This window comes from Trachurus trachurus, assembly GCF_905171665.1.
Source record: "Trachurus trachurus genome assembly, chromosome: 6".
NCBI classification, from domain to species: Eukaryota; Metazoa; Chordata; class Actinopteri; order Carangiformes; family Carangidae; genus Trachurus; species Trachurus trachurus.
In genome coordinates this window covers 20420991-20442699 of record NC_139897.1, presented here as the reverse complement: position 1 = coordinate 20442699, position 21709 = coordinate 20420991, and the positions used below count along the sequence as shown (strand labels likewise).

General features: G+C 42.1%; 2 protein-coding genes across 2 annotated transcripts in view; both read right to left on the bottom strand.

Annotated features, from left to right (window-relative positions):
* Nucleotides 1–2237: 2237 nt before the first annotated feature.
* Nucleotides 2238–6314, bottom strand: mlc1 (modulator of VRAC current 1). Its single transcript, XM_083974093.1, has 12 exons — nt 6157–6314; nt 5704–5974; nt 5195–5284; nt 4946–4999; nt 4731–4832; nt 4501–4602; nt 4295–4360; nt 4100–4216; nt 3916–3972; nt 2977–3099; nt 2645–2806; nt 2238–2367 (listed from the first exon to the last, which is right to left on the bottom strand). Exons 2-12 carry the CDS (start codon nt 5950–5952, stop codon nt 2293–2295), a joined length of 1197 nt encoding a protein of 398 aa, XP_083830219.1. The 5' UTR covers nt 5953–5974; nt 6157–6314; the 3' UTR covers nt 2238–2292.
* Nucleotides 6315–9308: 2994 nt separating this feature from the next.
* The window catches only part of btbd11b (BTB (POZ) domain containing 11b), a gene marked incomplete at both ends in the record, with an annotated part of 64924 nt that continues 52523 nt past the window's right edge, over nt 9309–21709 (bottom strand). The window contains 14 exons of the mRNA XM_083974070.1: nt 9309–9518; nt 9759–9872; nt 10017–10085; nt 10162–10243; nt 10774–10876; nt 11182–11287; nt 12620–12798; nt 12889–13109; nt 14285–14420; nt 14764–14857; nt 16508–16609; nt 18031–18120; nt 18838–19003; nt 19293–19445. Of these exons, the coding sequence (XP_083830196.1) occupies nt 9309–9518; nt 9759–9872; nt 10017–10085; nt 10162–10243; nt 10774–10876; nt 11182–11287; nt 12620–12798; nt 12889–13109; nt 14285–14420; nt 14764–14857; nt 16508–16609; nt 18031–18120; nt 18838–19003; nt 19293–19445 (1825 nt within the window). The remainder of the gene's footprint in view (nt 9519–9758; nt 9873–10016; nt 10086–10161; nt 10244–10773; nt 10877–11181; nt 11288–12619; nt 12799–12888; nt 13110–14284; nt 14421–14763; nt 14858–16507; nt 16610–18030; nt 18121–18837; nt 19004–19292; nt 19446–21709) is intronic.

The window sequence follows — 21709 nt, the reverse complement described above, 5'->3', positions numbered from 1 at the left end:
TGTGCAGCTTATAACAGAGGAGCCATCATTTGATTGCATGGAGCACTCATGGTAAGTGGTAAATCAGGCTTGTATGAAGATAAAGACTGTGACTGCACAGGAGGTCTTTTAGGGACCACAAATGAATTTAACTTGATTAAAATAAAAGTAGCTGCAGTGCTCTTCCCTATTGATTATAGATTACTTGTTGATTTAACAGGGCATGACTGCTGAATAGAAAGCATCTTGCAGCAGCTTTAGAAACTGCAGCATCTCTATGTTCATCAGGTGGACTGAACCACAAGTCAGTTTCTCCTCAAGCCGGTTTCTGCCGGTTAGGGAAGGCACTCCTCTCTACGTCTGCTGCCAAATATAGTCTCTCTCTCTCTTTTTCTCCCTCTCTTTCTCTCTCTAGTGGTGATGCTCATGTCTAAGGTGTTATACAGCTTCATGTTTCCTGTCATGCTGGTACGAAAACAGGAAAAACAATGAAACTCCATGTAAAAAAAAAAAGGTCATTACAGCATGCCATTGTATTGTTGGCCTTATGTGTTTAATTATATTTTAAAAATTAATCTGCAATTAATAAAAAGACCTGTCATAAATAAATTATATCATTATGAAGTTGATAATTCAACACTGATAACAATGACGTCAACACTGGACCACAGTGTGCTGACTGCCTCCCTCTCTACATAAACAGATTAGAAACACCAGCACAAAAAACACCACTAACTGTCCCTTCAGTGCTCAAACATATAGCTGCATTTATATGTCAGACACAAAACAAAGCAGTTGGATTGGTTTACGTTACAACTAAGTTTCTGTTTCAAGACTGTTTCAGAATGCACTTGAATTTGGGCCAAACAACTGCTAATGAATGCTTCTTGTGTTTGCCAGTTTTACGTTGGCCTTTTGAGGCATAATCTCAAAGGTAGAGAGAGAAATAATTCCTTGTCAAAAAGAATATATGAGGTTCAGTTTCAACAGAGGCATGGGAATAAACAGAGGAAGTAAATTAAATAAAGCGGCACAACAATGAATTAAAAAATGGTGATAATGATGAGAACACAATTGTTTAACTGAGAAAGCACAGGTTTTTCGGCAGTAAACATACTCACAAATAATCACCTGGAGTCACAGTTTGATATTCAAAAATTGGATAATAACTGAATAATCCTGTAAAATTATTTTAAGATGCAGTTAATTTGTGCTAAATGTTGTATTGTACTCTACTGTATGCCCAATTGGTTCAGTCTGTCATCAAGCCATAGACACAATGATACCTGTATATATTCAAACAAGTGAAACATAATAGGCACACATTTACATACAGCTGATGTGAAACACTTTATTTCTCTAGTCAAGACACGATTTCAATGAAGACTCTTAACAGGAGTTAATGCTGTATTTATGCAACAATGGATCAGTCCTCTTGTAATTAACTGTTGCAGCAGCTGCCACCTGGTTGTACACCAGAGGACACACACATACTGTACACACAGAGAACCTACCTACACTGAACAACATACAGTCACTTCAGTGCTACCATAAGACATTGTTCACTTTTTGGAAAGGAAAAGCTGCAGAAAATGAAGTCTGCTACTGTAGAGCTTTATCACATCATGCAGGTTGAATAATATGAGCTAGTGACAGGTGACGAGCCACCATAAGTAAAGAAAGAAGCAAGACTTTTTTTTGCCCCAATCCTGATAATTCCCTTTGTATGACTAGAACAAGTTTTGTGCAGTGTATTGTAGTTTTATACTGAATTCCTGACTAAACTTTATCTATTACGTAAATCCAGAGGGAATTCAGGTGACACCATAAAATCTGAAGCTCAAACTTCTTGAAGTGCTCCGAAGACTGAACATAAAAACATGATTGTTCATTCTAGGCTACACATGATACCACTGTAAAAAATTCTTGTGCTTATTTAAACAACATAGAAAGGTTCAGATTCCAGGTAAGACAATGCCAGTCCTCACTACAGCAAGCATCAAAGGCATCGGTTATAATTAAAAAAAAAAAAAAAAAACAGAAAACAAAGGTCAAAGCAAAGAGTAGAACCCAGATTATCTATGCAAATAAATCATACTTCTTTGCGTTGCATTTATTCCTTTTTACTCTCTCTGGTTTTGTTCTCATCTTTCGTTCTTTCTTTATCCTGTGACGATATTTCTACAGCTGTTCCTTCTTCTAAAGTTCTGTGTCAGGATTGTGCTCTTATGCTTACAGCTCACAGAGTTTCTCTTATTCCTGCTTTTGTTGTACTTCGTTCTCGTCAAACTTCTCCCTGTGCTGTTGTACAGTTCACTGGGCCATTTGGACCACGACAGCCTTCCAGGCTCTGTCTTTGTTGAAATCTTGCGTTCCAGTGGATGCTTGCTGCGGAGGGAAGAAAGCAGAAGAAGGGCGGATAAGAGAGACAAAATGTGTAAGGGGAACAATGACAAAAACATTGAAATAAATGGAGCACATGAAGCAAAATGTCCCTTTTCATATGACTAGCTCACTGATCTTTATGTTGTCACACTAAGATCCCATTTATATGAACTATAGCTGGTGAGTTTAATACCTGGCACAGAATTAACCATATCACCAGAGAGAAAAATAAACATGTCTGTCCGTTAGTTTCCACAACTGCTGCTTCTATCTGCGTTACCTCATAGTAATGGGTCAGAGGATACATGCTGTCTTCACACTCTGGAGCCCCCATGCGCAGCTGACTTTTGTAGGAGGCACAGTGCACCACAGTGGCTGAAGTGAGAACTGCCTGCACCAGCAGCAGCACCATCAGAATCAGCAGCAGGATGTCATAGGATTGCTGGACCGCACATACATGCAGATGAAATCACATGAGTGAAATATCTTATGAGTTTCACTACTTTTCTTCTTGTATTTCAATTCTCACACAATATGAAGCAAAGGCTGGATTGTATAAAACCTGCACATTGCATAGTATACTTGGGTACATTTTCTCTTCATTAAGCTCACCTTTGCTGGAGGCACATCTTGCAGAAAAATTTCAATAAAGCTGATCACACTGCAAGAGAGAAAGCCGGAGGCTGAAAACAGCAGGGGAGACGTCACACTACTGATGGCAATCAGCACCTCCACCTGAGAGACACCAGGAAGACAGAAAGAAGAGGAAGTGAGAAAAAGGGAGCAAATAAAAAAGGCAACAAAGTTTGTATCCACAAAAGAAAAAAGTAAATACATCCAGTTTGCATAACCAGGAAATCTCGTTAGCAGTGACTACAGTGTCTTGGGTGTAGATAAGTGCAGAATTGATTTCTAAATTTGATGGCAAATCAAAATTGGTGTCATGTGAAGAAGCCTATATATTGGGGACCTGGCTAAAAGCTTTGCAGTATCATTTTGCAAAATGATAGAGGTATCTTTGCTGACTCTGGTGAAGTGGGAGTTATAAAAATTGAAATTACTCTGTTTCAGGTTGAGATGGGACCGATGATGAGTCTGGGTTTTACAATGCTTCTCAACTGGAAAAACATTTAACATGTTTGTCAAGCATCAGTGGATTTATGTGGATGATTTAATAGGAGAGCAATGAGAACTGGACTACTGAAAACTGTAGGGACAAAACAGATAATCTGTTTTGTCAGCACTGAGCTTCTGGGAAATATCTATTTAGGCAGTTGACAGCATACACAAGACAAACAGTGTGGGACCCAAAGAAGGACCCTGGGGTACACCTAAATATAGAGTTTAAATTGATTGTTTCCAGCAGCTATGAACCTCCTACCAGTAGGAAGAGAACCGGCCCAGAGCTGATCCAAGGATACCAACACTGACTGAGTCTGTTGATTAAGATACTGTGGTGTACAGTGGCAAAAGCATCTCTGAGATCTAAAGCAGAGCACATTCTGTCATAACTGTACATGAAAAACAATTCAAATATTGTCTCGTACTCACCAGGCATTTATTGGGGTATTCTGACACAACATGGCTCGCAATAGCACTGGGAAAACACTGCAATGCATTAAAGATCAGACACAAAGTTATGCACTAAGAGCGGTTGTGGTTGACATTTCAGTGATCAGTCTGAGCAGCAATCTCTGTCTTAATGAAATGTTAGCTTTAGCTGGGGAAAACTTACAGCCACAAGGATCCAGAAAAATGTGACAGACAAATAGGGACCTGGTAGAAGAGCGTCCATGTTGAGGGCAATGATTCCTCCAAATACAGCAGAGATTCCCACGATCACTTCGATCACCTATTAGACACACTCTTAATTGATTGATAAATAGACATATTGGAAGTAGACTGCAACTGTAAACTGTAAACTACTCACAGAATATGCTTTAAGGAGTCGAGTGGGGAACACCGCAGGCCTTACAACCTCTGGTCTGTAATATGCCTGGAAGATGGATGGAAAGATCGAGAGGAGTTAGGAAAGTGATAGAAGAGTGAAAGCTATAGAGGGAGAGCAAGAGGGGACAGACATCAGATGGAGAAACAAATGCAAACACACACACGTACAAACACACACTAACACACCTTTCTGTGGCAGCAGCAGTCCTCTGCAGAGCGGGCAGACAGAATGACAGTGCTGGCCATCAACACCTCCAGCAATATCATCAAAATGAGGTTGAAGTTGATCTGAGGAAGGCCGGAGATACAACAGCAAAGGGCTTAAGAAGGGGACTGAGAGGGGGAAAAAACTTAACTCTGAAGAATAATCTGAGATTAACAACCAAATATTTGGTGTTTTCTTTAATGTGATTTACATTGACAGCAGAGGGATTCAGGACCAGTTTACACCCAAACCAAACCAGGCAGGTGGTTGTTACAGCAAATGTTGACACATAGACAACCTGGAAATCTGACACCTTGAAAAACAAGAAATAATTAGTATGAAGCGGATTGTCTCACGGATATTAAATTAAAAATTCATAATTCATAATGATCTCTTTAGCCTTTGGTGTGTAAATTGTTTACTCACAGCAACATGTCTGTTCTTGGCAATAGCAAAACTAGCTATAGCTGCAGGGAGGCCCTGTGAAGAACAAGAAATGAGCAGCTGCATTCATCTATATAGCAAATGCTGTCTGAGAATGATGTGTTGTTGGCACTGCAGCATGACAGTCTAATTTAAACAATGGCCGTAAACTCATTAAGATAGGGTCGCGGTAGAGAGGCAACATCAGCATGTAAATGTGTCTGAGGTTACACCTGCGTGATGGTCACTTACAGAGCCGGCAGCGCAGCGCAGGTAGTCCATGGCAACAGGAAACACATTTCCCAGGTACAGAGAGAAACCAGACGTGATGAGCAGGCTGCCCTGAGGACTCACAAAGACACAGGCAGGCATGCACACGCAAATACAGATACTCAAAAATGCATTCAACAGACAAGGCTGCAAAAGAACTCTCAATTTATCTAATGAAATGCACGTCAATCCTGTCTCATCCACCAACATCCACTTTTATGAGTAAGTTTACATCTGTTCCCGTCTTTTGATATTGTGTCGACTGGCCTAGTTTAGACAAAACAATACACTAGTGCTTATATAATGTGTTGCATTCCTGTCTTCCTTAAATGTGGAAGAACAAAACAAGATTTCTAGTCAACATCTCACTCAAATTTTCAAGATTGAGGTTTCCAGTCATCAGACAAATCATCACCCCAATCTTTTAAACTTGTGTGTTATGGACTAAAAATGTCAATCCTGTAGTGTGCCTCTCTCTTTCTTGCTCTCACCCCTATGAGGACACTGTAGAGCCAGGCCCTGTAGCTGAAGCAGGGGTGCTTTAGAGGCTCCGGCTGCGCCAGCTGCAGGTCACTGGCCCTCACGTCCACTGTGTAGCTGTCCGATCTCTCCAGCTCGCCCCTGTCCGTCCTTCTCTCCGCTCCCCTGTCACCCCGGCGTCCCAGTGTCCCGTTTCTCTCCAAAGTGGACATGTGGCTGTAGGTGAACTCCTCTCTGGCTGACAGCTCCTCACGCTGCATCTCGACAACAAGTGGTGGGTAACTTTGGATAGGGACGGGAAACAACAAATGAAAGACATGAGGGAGCTGCAGAGTTGCTGGAGAGCAAGAAACCAAATGAAAGGTGCATTAAACTAAAATAAAAGGAGACATTAGGCTACTCTTCATACAGTATCATGAAAACCGCTCCTTCCTTTTCTCACACATAACTCCCCACACACTCACCTGTTGTTAGTCTCTTGCAGAATCTCTCCAAATGTTGTCCAACAAAGCTTTCCTTCAGCAACTGAGATCAAACCGTCTCATGGAAAACAACTTCCTTTTGTGTGCAGCTCCTTCTGCTCCCCATGTCGCTCTCCCTCACACTTACACTCACTTCCCCCCTCATCCCACCCTTCTCCTCCTCTTGTTCCTCTCTCACTCTCTCTCTCCCTTTACACAACGTTCCTCAGAAACAGTTCTGAAAAGTTTTTTTTTGCGAGTCCTTCAAAGTGTGGAGCTAAAAACACTTGGCTCTTGTGCTGCCAGTCTGTTTTTTTGTGCCAAAGGGAGGGAAGTGCCTGTGCATGACAACAAGGGGAGGACGAAGGGGCTCGCTTTGGGGGCTCAGACATGCACACACAAAAACACACACTGGCACGTCATCCCACTCACAAACACTGAACAAAAGATGTTCAGAGCTGTGCGCATGACAGCACACAAAGTTATGCGTTTTGCAAGTCCAAACTTTCATGGCAGGGGAAATGAAAGAGCTACAAAAGAGGAAAATCACACAAATCCCATCATGTGTTTTGTCCTTATATACTTGAATGTGTCCCCCCGTGGATCTCTACGTGCATTTCACAGCCCAGTAAATTAAGATGCCCAGCAGTGCCTTAGAAAAGAGGCAACAGAGACATTTCCACGGATTAATCACATGGTCTCCTGCCTGACGCCACTAATCTAGTGATGGGTCATTTCTGCTTCAAACCAAAATCTCTCCTACCTACTCATTCAGGGGTGAATCCTACTAAATGACGACATCTTGTGTGTATGTGTATGTGTGTGTGTGTGTGTGTGTGTGTCTGTGTACAAGCGTACATGTATGTGCAGCTCAGGATTCCTCTCGATCTTTTAACTCGGCGGCACATTCTCAGCTCAACATTGTTCTTGGGCGGTGGTAACCATGGTGACTACTTAACAACTGCTGTCACCCTGTTCCTAGCCATTCCTTGTTGCCCCACCACCCCCACACCCCCCACCCCCCACCCAACCACACACACACACACAGTCCAGTAGAGCCTATCGCAGCACTGCGCTGGAGACATTAAGGAGCATCTGAGAAACACTGATTAGATGAGGCACAATTCAATATCTATGAATGAACAATATTAATAAAGCCTGTCTGGACTGTGTTGTTTACTCCCAGTGATTGGATTGTGAGTTTACCATTCATATAAACATCTAAAAATAAATTATTGGGCCAAACATCTACCCTGCTGCTGCCCCTGACATTTTATGCGCCATGATGAAAAATGAACAAAAGTATCACGTTTGGCACTGGGGTTTCACTCTAGTAGAGTTTCCACTGACTAAAAAATAAATATGACCTATTACGAATCTCCTGACAGCTTTTAGAAATCGATGCACAGGCCATATTTGCATGTGTCTGTTTTCTCTGCACAGCTTTGATTCTCTGTCTTCCTCCTCAAACAAGTGTAGAGAGATTTATGCAAGCTGTGCGGAGGGTTCTGCGTGGCTAACTTGTCTCATAGTGGACCATGTGGCCAGCCTGCAAGTGAGCCAGGGAGTCACAGAGTAGCTAACTGTGCAAGATGCATTCAAAAAACTTTACAGTGTGTATCAAAGTAAAGTCCGAGCTTGAAGATGACTGTAGGGTCAACGTGTTAACAGGCAACACAGGGCGGTGTGTTCCCTTCACGTGATTGTCTGAAGTCAAGTTGCCATTGATTTCAGGCTATTTATCCAAGACTGCACTGGCTTGTGTGCAGTTGGGTGCCACATTAAACCACCTCCCAGCTGAGATCAAACCTTTTACAGCTGCGGAGATCAAAATAATAACAGGAAAGCCTTCACAATTTGACATCAAACAGAATGACAGATGGCCCCTCGTGGGTGTTTTTCAGCTACAAACTGCAGCAGAAGAAGCTAAGAGTGGATTCATAGCGTTCTTTATATTAATCTTTATAGAGGAAAGATATATGAAGTCACACATACACAAGTTATGTGGTTTCACAATCCCTGGAGAACAGCTGACGGTAAATGTTCCCCCCGATCAGGACTAAACAGGCCCGGAGCCCAGCTCTCACATACAAAATGACGACACCATTTGACTGCTACACATTTATAGAGACCCATGCTGATGACAAAACTATTCTCATCCAGATGTGAAAGCAGCTCCTCAGTGTAATCTTCAAACATTTCAAACAGAAAAAAAAACTAAAAACAAAACACAGTCATCCCTCGGACATGCAACATTAAAACACAGATATTTAAAAGATGAGCTTTTTAGTTTTTACAGTGATATCCAACAGTAACACGCATGAGAAAACATCTGTGGATATATACATTAACTTACTTACATTATCAATAGCTCTGTTTTTTATGAACAATATGTACACAGCAGCTGAAGAAGGGAAAAGTCCTCCTTCCAACCAAGTTGCCCAAAGTCAATGCTGCTGAATTTTTTTTGTAGATTTTTCTTTTTCTTTTTTGCATCAGTCACATTACAGGTACTTATCAGTTGTTGTACTTGTTTGGCTTTAAAGAGCAATCATCACAGATAATGCTATAAGTGACTGACTGAATATATAAATTAATCACTCTGTACAGTTGCGGATGTTTGAGCAAACAGTCACAATATGAGGCAGCAGTTCTTCCTAGCGGCCGGGAAGAGAGACACCGATGGCTTATCACATTACGCTGAGGTTGTTCATCATCTGAATACGCACACGTCATGTATTCAGATGCAGTTGTTTGCATCTCTTCCTCCGAGTCCCATCTGATCCCTTCTGATCAACATGTAACACACACAGTGTTCTACTTAACACCTGCTGGACAAGGGACATTGTTACAGTAATGGATGTTATTGGCAAGTTGTGGCTTAATACAGCTATCTTATGACAGTCATTGCAATGTTAATTTGTACTAGACAGATATCAACAAGGCAGACAGACAGACCTGTAATCATCTGTGCTAAGATAACAAGAAGCATGTGAGCAACTGACGAGCTTCACAGAGACCAAGATCGTAACCGGACAGGGTTTTTCTGCTTGAAACGATCTGTCACTCAGATGCATCTCAATTCAGTGTCGTGTCTCTGGTTGAGCTCTGATCAATGTTTTTTTTTATTCCTGTGATTTCAAGGGGTCAGGAGGTCAGACAATGGATCCCTTGGAGGAGGACAGGTGGATGGACTGGATGCGGGTGGCCAGGGTTTTCTCCAGGTCCTGTAGGACGTCGCAGCCGGGGCTTTCTGGAGGCGCGTCGTACAGCAGCTGCTTGAACGGCTCCACCTCGATCAGGATGACCATGTTCTTCAAGAAGTAGCCCTCGATGTAGGACGCCAAGTCCGGAGCGTCAAGAAACTGGAGGAAAACAGGGGAGAAAAAAAGTTGGTTTTGCATAATGAAATTATATTAGTAATTATATATTTTGTATATTTTTGGGGCTTTTAATGCCTTTAATTGATAGCACAGTCGAGAGAGAGACAGGAAATGGGGAGGCAGAGAGGGGACGTGGGGTGGCAGCTCTACCAAGTGAGCTAAACACCGCCCTGCATAATGAAATGTTTGTGTCTAAATGAGAATTTCAAATTTTGTCTGAACCTTGGTGTGGTTGTAGATCTCCACACAAGTTTCTGTGTTGATGTTCTTGGTGCAGATCATTTCACAGTGCCTCTGTAGCGCCTCCAGCTGGAAGAACTTAGCTGCAGACAGAAGCTGCAATCAAAACACGGATAACTGATATTATTTATACTTGATAACACCCATTGAAAATCCAACTGTTTCAATATCCATAAATCCTTGAGATGTTAAAATGTTTTATAATGTGAGAGCTCCACATTTTACAGTATGAGACCTGACCTCCATAATATCAGTGTTCCTGAGATGCAGAGCATCTGTTCCTCCATAGTAAAGATACTGCATCACCATCTACAAGAAAAACACACATTAGACATTTCCATTGCAAAAAAGTAATTTAAGTCTTGTTAAATTTGAATCATATTACCTGAAAGATGTGATATTTGACGTTGCTGATTTCAATGCATGTGTTTTCACCACAAGGTCTGTTTGCTAGAAGAGATTTGAACCTTGAGTGAAAGAAAAAGAGAAAGAGAAAAAAAAAGATGAGCCTCCCTATAATCCAGAATGTATTCATATTTCTAGCACCCTGTGAATGGAAATAACTATTAGCATGTTCAAAGCATTGCACAACACAATAGGCCATTAATAACGGTCAAATTAGTTTTCATGATAAGTTTTCTCTGCGGACATCATGTCAAAAATACAAATGAGTGATGTGTCATTTCTCCTCAGTCACACTTTGACAGGCCTGATTGGTTAATGTCAATGAAACATGACACCGGGGTGAAATGGAGGCCCTGTCCACGTCCCGGAGGGCAGGAGAAAACGACTTAATGGATCCACACTGACATTACATCTCAGTGGCATATCCCCCACCACAGCATGCTAAGTGGATGGTCATTGTTGTATGAATTTTATTTATCCTTTCATACACAATTCAGAGTGTCCACATGAGACCATGTGCAGCAGATTCTGATTCTCATTTACATACAAATTTCCCGTGCTGTGTGTTTTGAAAGGGAATGCGTCCAAGTACCTGCTGGAAGCTGTGAAGAGCAGGACTTTGTGGGCGTAAAAAGGCTTCCCCTCCACCAAAAAGGTCACATCCGACATCTCTTTATTGTTCAGGAAGTGAGGATCTGAAAGACATATGTCCAGAAAAACTAGATGTTTTTCTGATAATCATAAATAAACAACAACAACAAAACCAAACAAATGGGGTGTACAACTTAGCCTTATAACCAATTCTACAAATTGTGAGTAGATTTGCTTTTTTTGTTTTGTTTCCACTCGTTGAACACTAGATGGCATTATGTGCACTTTCCATCGGCAGTATACAGCTTTTACACTGCCTCAACATTGTTTTATTGTTTTTACACATTCAAGTTAAACATAATAGATTTTATTGTGACAAAAATAAAAAAAGATGACGACAGGGTCTCACCCAGGCGTGACGACTGCTTCTTCTTGATCTCTGCCAATTTGGGGATGGGGTAAGGGCCGTAGCACTGGGTGAAGATTGCAGACAGCTGCTGGCTGATCACCTCATTCTGACAAAACACAGAGCAGGAAAACATCAGCGGGTGAGGAGAGCCGGTCCGTGTTATGAAAGAAAACAAAGATAAGCTGTAACGTTCCTCCTCTCTCTGCACAAACATCCTCTGACACAGTTATCAGAAAAAAAGCGAGAGGGGTTCAACTTCAACTTTGTTCAAGCGAGGTCTCTCAATACACTACATATCCATGGACTCCTCACACTTTGTTAAAGGGGCTTTATTTCCTACACCCCCGCCTCCACAGAGTCTTGAACCTAATGACAGGCTGAGTTACCGTACGAGTGTGAGAAAGAAAGGAGAGTGAGATCGTGTTTGCATGTGGCGGCAGAAAGGTGGTGCATTGCCATTCAGCTGCAGCAGCGGTGCGCAGCACTACAAGCCCCGCGTGTGCAGTGGAGCTGCTTGCTCCCACCGAAGCATGACACAACAAACAGGACTATTAACAGGAGCTGGTTAGAACTGGAACAAATATGCCTTTCCGCAGTTTCTATTCTCTGGATGGATGCATTTGAATTAAACTCAACGGTTTGGTATCAAACTGTATTAAACAGAATTGAATTTAAGTTAACTGAACTGAACAGGGTTGGATTTAATTGAAGTGAGGTTTTCAGTGGGCTGGGGCGGCAGAGAGCCATCCAGCTTGTACCTGGATGGCTCTGGTTCTCGTGGTGGGGCATAACGGTTCCCGAGGCACTGGCCCCCACCGTACATCATCCAAGACACAGACACTGGACTGACACTGTTGCTGTCCACTGACGGCCAGCATGGCCTAAGTGTATGATTGTGTGTGTTGGATGGGACGCACATTAGGTCTGCTTAAGAGTTTCATTTATGCAAATGAGTGTATGTTTTGTGTATCCACTGCAGTCCTTTTTTTTCTCATATCAGCAATGACAGCAGAACCCATGATGCCAGCAGGGAAGAGCTGAGCCAGGGCAGGACAGAGAAGACAAAACAAACAGAGGTGCTAGACAGGACAATGATGGGCTGTGTTTTAGATCTAAAATAGCCCACCAAGGGGGTCACGAGATTAAGTAACGAGACAATGCCCTGATCTAATGAGCAGCATGAGAGAGGAGCGGGGGTGGGGCATATCATAAATCATTATAATTTTACGTAATTGATATTGAGTAGGCCTCTGGGGCTCCATCAGTCTCTGTGGAAGCTGACTACTGAATGACAATCGTACAAGAAGAACAGAGGTAGAGAACAGACACAAACCATTCATGACAGAGATCTAAACGTAGTTCTGGAGGATGCTCTATTCTTTTTGGGTTATAATCCCCCCCAAAAATGTGAGTGAAGAGGCCAGACCGACTGCAGTACCTTGCTGGCTCTGAGGATCTGGAACATGAGAGGCAGGCCGTGTGTGATGAGCTCCTCGGTGTACTCCTCCTCCTCGATGCAGCTGAACTCTTTGAGAAGACCCTGGATGAGGGGTCGACGGTGCTGGTGGAAACACGTCCGCAGAGACTCCAGCCAAGTATGCAAAGTCCACGGGACCCCTGGGAAACGAGCACGGAGAAGGTGTAAATGCTGAGTAGAGGACGTGACACTGTAGAAAGTGCATATGAGAGCGTGTGGATCTAACTAACCGAGGCTACGTATATCTATGGTGATGTCTACATGCCCGTGCTCTGCACTATGGTACATGGCTTCCTTCAGGGCTTTAAGTTTGGCCTTCCCCGTTCGGATCAGGTCAATCTGAGACGGACTTCTGCCTTCCAGCTCCGAACCCTCTGCAAGAATCTCCTCCAGGGACAAGACATCCCCCTTGCCCGTCTCCGTATGAGACAGCAGCTTACGAAACACATTTCTAGAAAACGAGAATAAGAGACATTTAAAATGATTGCTTTGATCACCAATTACAAGAACCCGGTTAATTGCTTTTTATTACATATCAATTTGTTTTTTCTCCCCTGTCCAATATCAAGAGCCAATGTTGCAGTTAACAGATACATTTATATTTTGAAAGTTAAATGACAGTCATAGAGTTACAGCTACTGTCATAGGCCGTGGGCAATCTATAATTAACTGTCGCAGAGCTTTGATATTTATTCCTGCATAAAAATGTGTTTTAATTAACCAGCGCGGTAAGATAAACAAATATGTCATATGCATATCAATAAAGCAAAAGATCCTGCGGTAAAAAAAAAAAAACTCATTATATGCAAATTGACCCTCATCTATCTTGAAACACTTACATAATGTAGGTCTATAGAATTGACAATGCTGCTTCAACTTAAACCTTGAAAAGAAGGTCTTCAACTTCCCTTTTTGTAAAGTGCGCTGAGATAACTTTGTTTTAAATTGGCACTATATATAGTGAAATGAAACTGACTTGATTTGTATATAATCATAATGTGTGTGTGTGTGTGCTTAAAGAGGAACAGATTTTTGTTTTTGTGCCCGCCCTTCCTAGCTCTAATATTGAAGGCGTTTTTTGAAAACTGGATGAAGGATGAATTAGTTATAGGCATTTATTTGATATGCTATGTCCAGGCTTTAATTCACTTTGCTTACATCTCACACCATTTGCCAAATAAAGCTGAATGTAGTCTGACAGACATGAGTGCTTTACACCAGCACTAGTGAAAATTGCATCAAAAACCTCTTTGCATACAGTGCAGGGTCATGGATTAATAAGACATGAACATAATGTAAAATGTTGCTGCTTTTTATGAAACAATCAGACTGTGCTCCAGTGACTCCTTATTTTTCATACATTTCAGATACGTTTGTAGTGTTCTCCAATACATTTTCCACACATCTATTGACACAGACCAGTTCAACAACTGAAGTGCCAATTTCATGGACATGCTCTGCTGAATTCTGTTTGTGCACAAACAAGATTATTTTGCTGAATATGCAGAATAAATGGAGTTGTGTTTGTGTTTCTTCTGTTTATTGAGCTGAGCTGTGAGTCGGTGTTCATGATTTACTCATAAATGTGTATGTGTGTGTGTGTGTGTGTGTGTGTGTTTGTGTTACCTGTGGCCATGAGCTGCTGCCAAACTGTAGGAGTTCATGTCTCCCTGTGGTGCAGTGGAGATGCCATTACGGAACATGGTTCCCACCATGGGATCGGCGCCCCGCTCCAGCAGCAAACTCACCAGCTCAAAGTTTCCTGTGCATGAAAAATGATTTACAAATCTTGTGTACACACACATACATACACACACACATGCACACACACAATAGGATTAAACCAGAATGAGACAGCGAGAAAGATGAGAGTGAGGCTGCAAAGTTGGATCATTTGTTCTGCATGCGTGCCTCCATTTGTCTTTATTTTTACGGCCCCCAGGATAAATACGCCTCTAAAGTCATAACTCAGCCAATGATCGCGCTGACAGTCAGGTGTTGTTATCAGCTGGTTATTGATGGCCAGCTGGTGTTGCCAGCGTGGGACGGTACAAGTTGGACAGGAGGCAGAGGATGGGGGGGAGTCACACTGCCTGTCTCTGTACCTGCAGCAGCAGCCAGCTGCAGCGGGGTCTCTGTGTAGTTCTCCATCCCGTCCTGCAGGGACCCCTCCACGTTAGCTTTGGCATCCAGGAGCAGCTGCGGAGGTCGAGTGGGGACACGGAGAGGCATCATGGGAGAGAGGAGAGAGAGGGGGGGTGGAAGGTGAGGAGAGGAGGAAGAGTCGGTTGGATAATGAGGCTTTGAACTCAGGTTTGGTCAATTTGAGCTTCAACTCCCAGCGCTATTCAACTCCTTTAGTTTTCATGAATCCTTCAAATTGTTGCCTTGGCGCTCATTCGTGTTCATTATGTTTCTAGTGTATAAAGGAATAGATGGACATTTGGGAAATATACTTTGGTTTCTTACTTGCAATCTGTCAATCAGCTTTTTTTGAAGCTAAAACTATCAGCCTGTTAGAGCAGCAAGAAAGACTCAATGTATGGAAGTCTGTTATCCAAACTATTCTTTTAATGTTTCTGATACTTTCCAATGTAAATGCAGCTGTAACAACCAGTGAAACCTTGATAGCAGGCGAAATAATCCACTATCTTCGTGGTAAAAAAATGTAACAACTGTATGAATGTGATATGATTGTTATCATTGCCGTTTGGTGTGACTCAGGAGGAAGCCCTTTGTTAAAACACAACAAAGCCAAGAGATATGTCTTTTATTATCTAATTTGAATACGAATATAAATGTGACCATAAATAACATTTCCTGAGCTTGTTGTCTTTTTACTGGTATTGCCAATTTACTGTTGTTTTGCTACCAGCTACCTTTATACTCTTTACATTCTTCTTCATGGCTTTAGAAGGTTAGATGCGGTTTCATCTGTCGGTGGAACTATGAAGTTTATTAATAAATGACATAGTATCAGATCAGTGCATAGACTTGCTCATTCAGTACTTTATTTTCAGCAGTATCTGAGATGATTCTGACAGTAGTACCGATATCTGAACATCTCTACTTAAGTAAATCCAACTCTGCTCATACACTGGTGGTGAAAGTTATTTTTCTCTGATAAATGATGCTGCTGATCGTTCCAGGGAACAATATCGTCTAAATGAGAGAATGATCTCAATAAGCTCCCGAACCTCATGACATCCTGTCGTTTAGCAAGATGAAAAGTGACTGGTATCTTTTTTAAATTAATATCTTGGGAAATTGAGTGTAAAATGATTACTGATGTAATGACAAAACAGTTTGGGATTTTACTCGGAATTTAATCTTTGTAACTTCATCCCTTTCTTTTATCTGGTGTCCTCGGGGATCAGACTGCTGCGTCACGTGGCTTAAACATTTTCCCATTAGAATTTAATGATTCAAAAATCCAATGGACAGATCATTCAGAGGGCAAACTGAATTAGTTAAATGAGTTCGATAACAATTAGACTGCTGTGTTTCCACTTTCCACTCGCTAAATGCAGGCTGATTTATTTGATCAAAAACACAAAGCGACAGGAGGAGGCTGTATTTGACGTAAGTGTTCAGACCTAATGACTGACTTGGCAAATGCCCTCTTTCAAGATCAAAAGGTTAAAAAGCTAAAACACACAAACAGCATGTCAATGATTCTGGAAAAAAACAGAGAGAATAAAACCAGAAAAAGAAGAGAAAACTCTCAGTAAAGAACCATTATCATCGTCACTGCCAAGAAGCTGTGATGCCAAAAATGACAATGATGAGCAACCATGAGCTGAAGCACAACGACAGGTCACAATGAGAGAATCACAGGTGAATCACTACCTGCACCACAGGGACATGTCCGTGTAACACAGCGAAAGTGAGGGGCGTCGCCTGCCGCGTTTCGGGAAAGACTGAGGGGTGCTTGTGCACTGAGTTTGGCACCTGGGGAAGGGGACACAGGTTGGTTGGGGTTGGGGAGGTATGGGGAGGTGGGGAGAAAGGTGAGGGGGAGAGAGACACGAAGCCATTAAAACTACGACGTGGCCCCCAGGGAGCACAAAGACAAGCAGCTGCAGGGAGGGGGGGGAGAGGGAGGACAGGATCTCTACAGGAGAAACCAGAGTAATTAACTAGGAACCCTGGGGCTGCAGAGGACATCCTGTCACTGTGTTCGCCTTCTAATGAACACAATGGATTGATCTGTCTAGTTAGGCCTCGTCCTAATGGTGTGACTCTGATCTCTTCACCCTCCACTATGGGCTCCACTGACAGGCCTCTAACTGGCCCTCTCTAAAGGCTCATCTCTCTTCTCTGGTCTGGATGAAATAAATATCTCTGAGCTATGAGACACTCACAGTCACATGAGCAAAACACAAAGGCTGCTTTGGGAATAAAGGGAAGCAGAAGAGACACATGTAGGTTAATACTTCTGTAACACTTGAGAATACAGGTCAGGTGGCAATAACTACTGTAATTTAATGAAATACTTACCAACTCCAACTGTACATGTACAGAAGGTACAGTGAAAGAAAACTAGAGGACTATGTGGAGCAGGGCAAGTGATACCAAGGATGATAATTAGTCTTTGTGTGGCTGCTCAGCTACTGACACACATCAGATTTTTCTCTTGAAATGCTCAAATATAAAACCGGATATCTTTCCATATGTTGGTCGACAGCGCTTTGTGCTTTGGTCAGGGAGTCATGTTTATGATGGACTGCAAATCAACTCTGACACAATGGTTGATGGGATATGATGTTGCTGAGGTCACTAACGAAGGCCGGGATCATGAGGCTTAAACTGAACGACCCTTGTCACACCAGACTCTGTGAGAAATTCAGTTTAAGTCACGCCATCTATTGCATGCAAGGAAAATGACTCAGCGACACACCTCTGGGTGATGGTTTGTGCTTAAGAATATTATAAGATTTAATATAGATAATTTCAATGCATTTATAGTATAATAAAATTTAAAAAATCAAGGTTGCAGGGCAGTCGGTGCCTCATGATCCATCGTAAACATCTAGCAGCATGACACATGGGAAAGAACAAAAAAAGAGAGATGAGGGGCAACATGTTTGGTTTTCTCCAATTCAGTGACACAAATTGTTACATAACCACACTAATAAGTCGTCCCAGGACCCCTCTTTCTTGATATATACAAAGCTGAAGTCTCTCACTAAGACAGCATGTGACAAACACTGGGTAGATCAATATCATGATGGGAAAAAAACTAGTTCTATTTCCTCATACAGCCAATGTGAACTTATATTTTATGTCACAATTATCCTTCCTTTATTTGACTTTGGTTTCCCCAGCGTCTGCACCAGAATAGCAGCAGTAGAAACTTCATCATCACTGACCTCGCTGTTAATATCAGCTCCTGCATCCAGCAGCATCTGAACCATGGCCTCGTCTCCACGGACACAAGCGTACATCAGCGGGGTCATCCCCTATGCAAAAAGTGCCGATACAGAGAACAGTGGGAATAATGGGAATATTAATGGGTCATTGCAGAAGTTAAAGATACACTTGCTCATTTCAGTAAAAGCACCATACTTGCATAAACAGTTCAACGGTTGCAGTGTGTCAAATAAAGTTGCACAAAGCGAGGCTGAAGTTTTGGTCGGCTCTACACTTTCCACTCCTGGCACCTTGACTATGATGAAAGTCATATCCTGCTGTTGATCAAAGTTTTAATGGACACCACATGAATCAGTATTTCCTCTGTGCCATCAGGGGCGTCTTTGGAGTCTGTCTGACTGAAACATAATGTACGAGACACCGCGTTTGAAAATTTCTGCTTGGATCAGCCCAAAACTAAATGTTGATTCTCCCATGGAAAATCACCTCAGTTACACTTGCACTATTCTCCTGAAGATTTGTTGTCCTGGAGGTTGCAGTCATGATATAATGCAGCAAACCCTGACAGGAAAGCTGCAGGAAAAACACGTCAGAATGAGTTTAATATGTATGACTGCCTTTCTGCTTACAAGTCTGCACCGTGCTCAAAGGTGAAGAAGGCACGGTTTAGCAAGAAGGCAACATTTTCTCTACAGGCTGCGTGCATGTGTGTGTGTGTGTGTGTGTGTGTGTGTCCGTATCGAATCGTGCATGAGTGTAAAACGTGCATGCATGTTTATTATTTAATATGTTGCTGTGTCTCTAACCTGCTCACTCATGCTGTTGATACCATCCGGCCCTAGCAGGTTGACAGCCTGCTTCACCAGGTCTGTGCGTCCGCAGCTGAGCATACGGAAGCCCAGGTCCTGCAGGAACTTTGCCTCAGTAGAGGCAGCATCCAGTTTCCTCGAGGCACAGAAGCAGTCATCCGTTCTGAAGGGCAGAGCACGGAAAGTGGTTCACAGCACAAGCTGACTGTTTTGAGTGTTTTTGCAATGCACCACATTTTCCCTAAACACCTGACAAGCTTTATTTCCCAACACTAAAACAAAGGAGGATGAGTATATGAGAAATATGCATCTTTTCTTTTATCATCTGTTTGCGTGTGACTTCACATGTGTGTGCCTGCTGGTGTTTTTTTTTTTGTATGTGCAGATGAAGTGGCTGGATGCGCACACACGCTCTGCAGCCTCAAGGAGAACACACTCGCTCTGAGCCATACCGGAGCTGGCGGGGCTCACAGTCCACTCCGGGCAGCAGCAGCCTGGCAGCCTGCCGAACATCATCGCTGTCCACAGAGAAGCTGCGTCTGTGTTCTGTGTGAACCACGGACACGCGCACCCACTCCATCAAAGGCGGCAGCACCATGAACGGCCTGTAGGGGGAGATAAAGGCACACGTTCTTGCTACCAAAGACGCACAAATAAAAAGTCACACTCAGTACTTAGTGTGCCCAGGCACTTGCACGGAAAATCCACCTAATACAGAATTTGCATATGTTATTTCAGAGATCTTGCCCAGTGCAGCAGATGTTTGAGAACAGGATGAACTCTGTCTAGAGGATGAGGATCCAAAGCTAGTATGTCACATGGAGACACTTTGATGTGAGGAAATCCAAACTGTGCAAGATCATAGCAAAGATTATAGGCCACAGATCATTGACATGAAAAATGTCATGCAGTCTTTGCCATCGTCAATAAATTCAATATCTATTGTAGAGATCTAGAGCTATACAGAATAATATTATAACATTGAGCTGGTGCTGTTACTGCCCATATCTACTCTATGTCACATAAACCCACATACACTGCAATATAATGCACGATGTATTAAAAGAGTTTCAATATGCTGTAAAAATACAAAGTGATGTTACATCAGTGGTAACGTGTTATATGACTTGACAAGGACAATCAGATTCCAATCAACATGCAGCACTTATGACAGCTGCTAAGATATAAGTAAGTGCATTGGTATTTTGCAGACATTCTGTACTGTGCAGAGGCAGGAAATGACCATCACTGACACACCACAGCAAATAGATGTAAATGCATTAAATATATACAAGAGCTATGAGTGTGACTGACAGAGCTTCTCCTCCTGTCTACCTCCACTGATCCTGCGTCAGTGTGTGCTGCAGCCACGTGGAATCCATATGCATGAAGATACATATGCATGATGTTACATTTTGACCTTCGTTACTGTTCTGACTACAGTTTACGGCTATAAATACACACTTCTTTCATTTAAACAACACAATGAGCTGTCACAACTACATTATGCACAATATACTGACTCTCTCTATCATTTATAGATAAAAAAAAAGACTTTCATGCAAAATGACAAGCATTATTAGAGTATGGTAAATTTACATTGTTAATATTACGATAAGACATGTAATACCTTTTAATTATTGGCATAACACATCATCATAATTATTATGAAGACTATCATGTACATTACATATAATATATGCATAACCCTAACCTGACATAAATACATTATAAATATATACTTTATTAAAAGTAAAGCCGCTTCTATTTTTAAACTAAATAATCTACTATATGTCAAATCTGACAGTTTAATTATTTCTCACAGTATCAGACTGTATTCAGATCATGGAATTATTAATATATTTGGGAAGAAAATCTTTGATAATGAAAATAAATCAGAGATGTGTTTTGAATGAGCTGTCACATATCTATGCTGTGTGTTCTTGATAAAACTTGGTCCATTCCTCCAGGATTCAATTGTTCAATACATCACTTTGCAGAGGGTGTCTTAATGCCCGGACTGACTTTGACACATGCTCGGCCCACATCTGTCACTCACTGTTAATTAGTCACTCATCAGTGCTAGTCTAAGTTGACAGGGGGATCTTTTAATAATAGTTTGATCTGCTAAGAAATGCAAGCCCCTTTTACTTTACTCACTTCAAAAAGGAGCCTGACCTAACAGCCACGTGACGTTATTGGTTTTTCGCAGGCATCATTAAAGCAGCACACAACACCTAATCAAAAGGCAGGGAACGTATAGTTAGCAATATACATTCCCTCACAAGTCCAATGGAAACACTAGTTCATGAACAGTTCAAGGTCTTGCTGTTTCCATGCACACCTCTTTCAAGAGCTGCAGTGAAGTGCAACACATTCTTGAGGAGGCTGTTGCAGTCTCACAGCCTTCCCAAACTTTGGAAAATGTGCTTGAATATGACTAAAACAAACATGCATTATTGTGATTTCCTTAACCACTGGTGATTAGAGCTGAAGCAGACTTGAGTAGGACACACATAGTTGATATCTTGGTCCACTGCAGCCTCCAGATAAAAGTCTGGAGCCCCAGAGGAGGACTGCTCAGGCTCAACTGTCAGCACGGTTTCCCACCTCTGCCGCAAGCTGACAGGGGTTTCCACCAAAAACTGTAGGAAATACTGAACAGCTCGAGGTAAAACTGCTACACAGGAGTATGATGATGAGTGAAACAAAATAAGACAGAAACAGCCCATAAACTCAGCAGAAAAAGCATTTCATGAGTAGAAACTGCAAAGACTTTGCAGACTACTGTGAGCTTTTCCTTTGAGTTGTGGGAAACGCACGAAGAGTCCAAAAACTACAGGATGAAGCATCAAGGGAATTAACACCA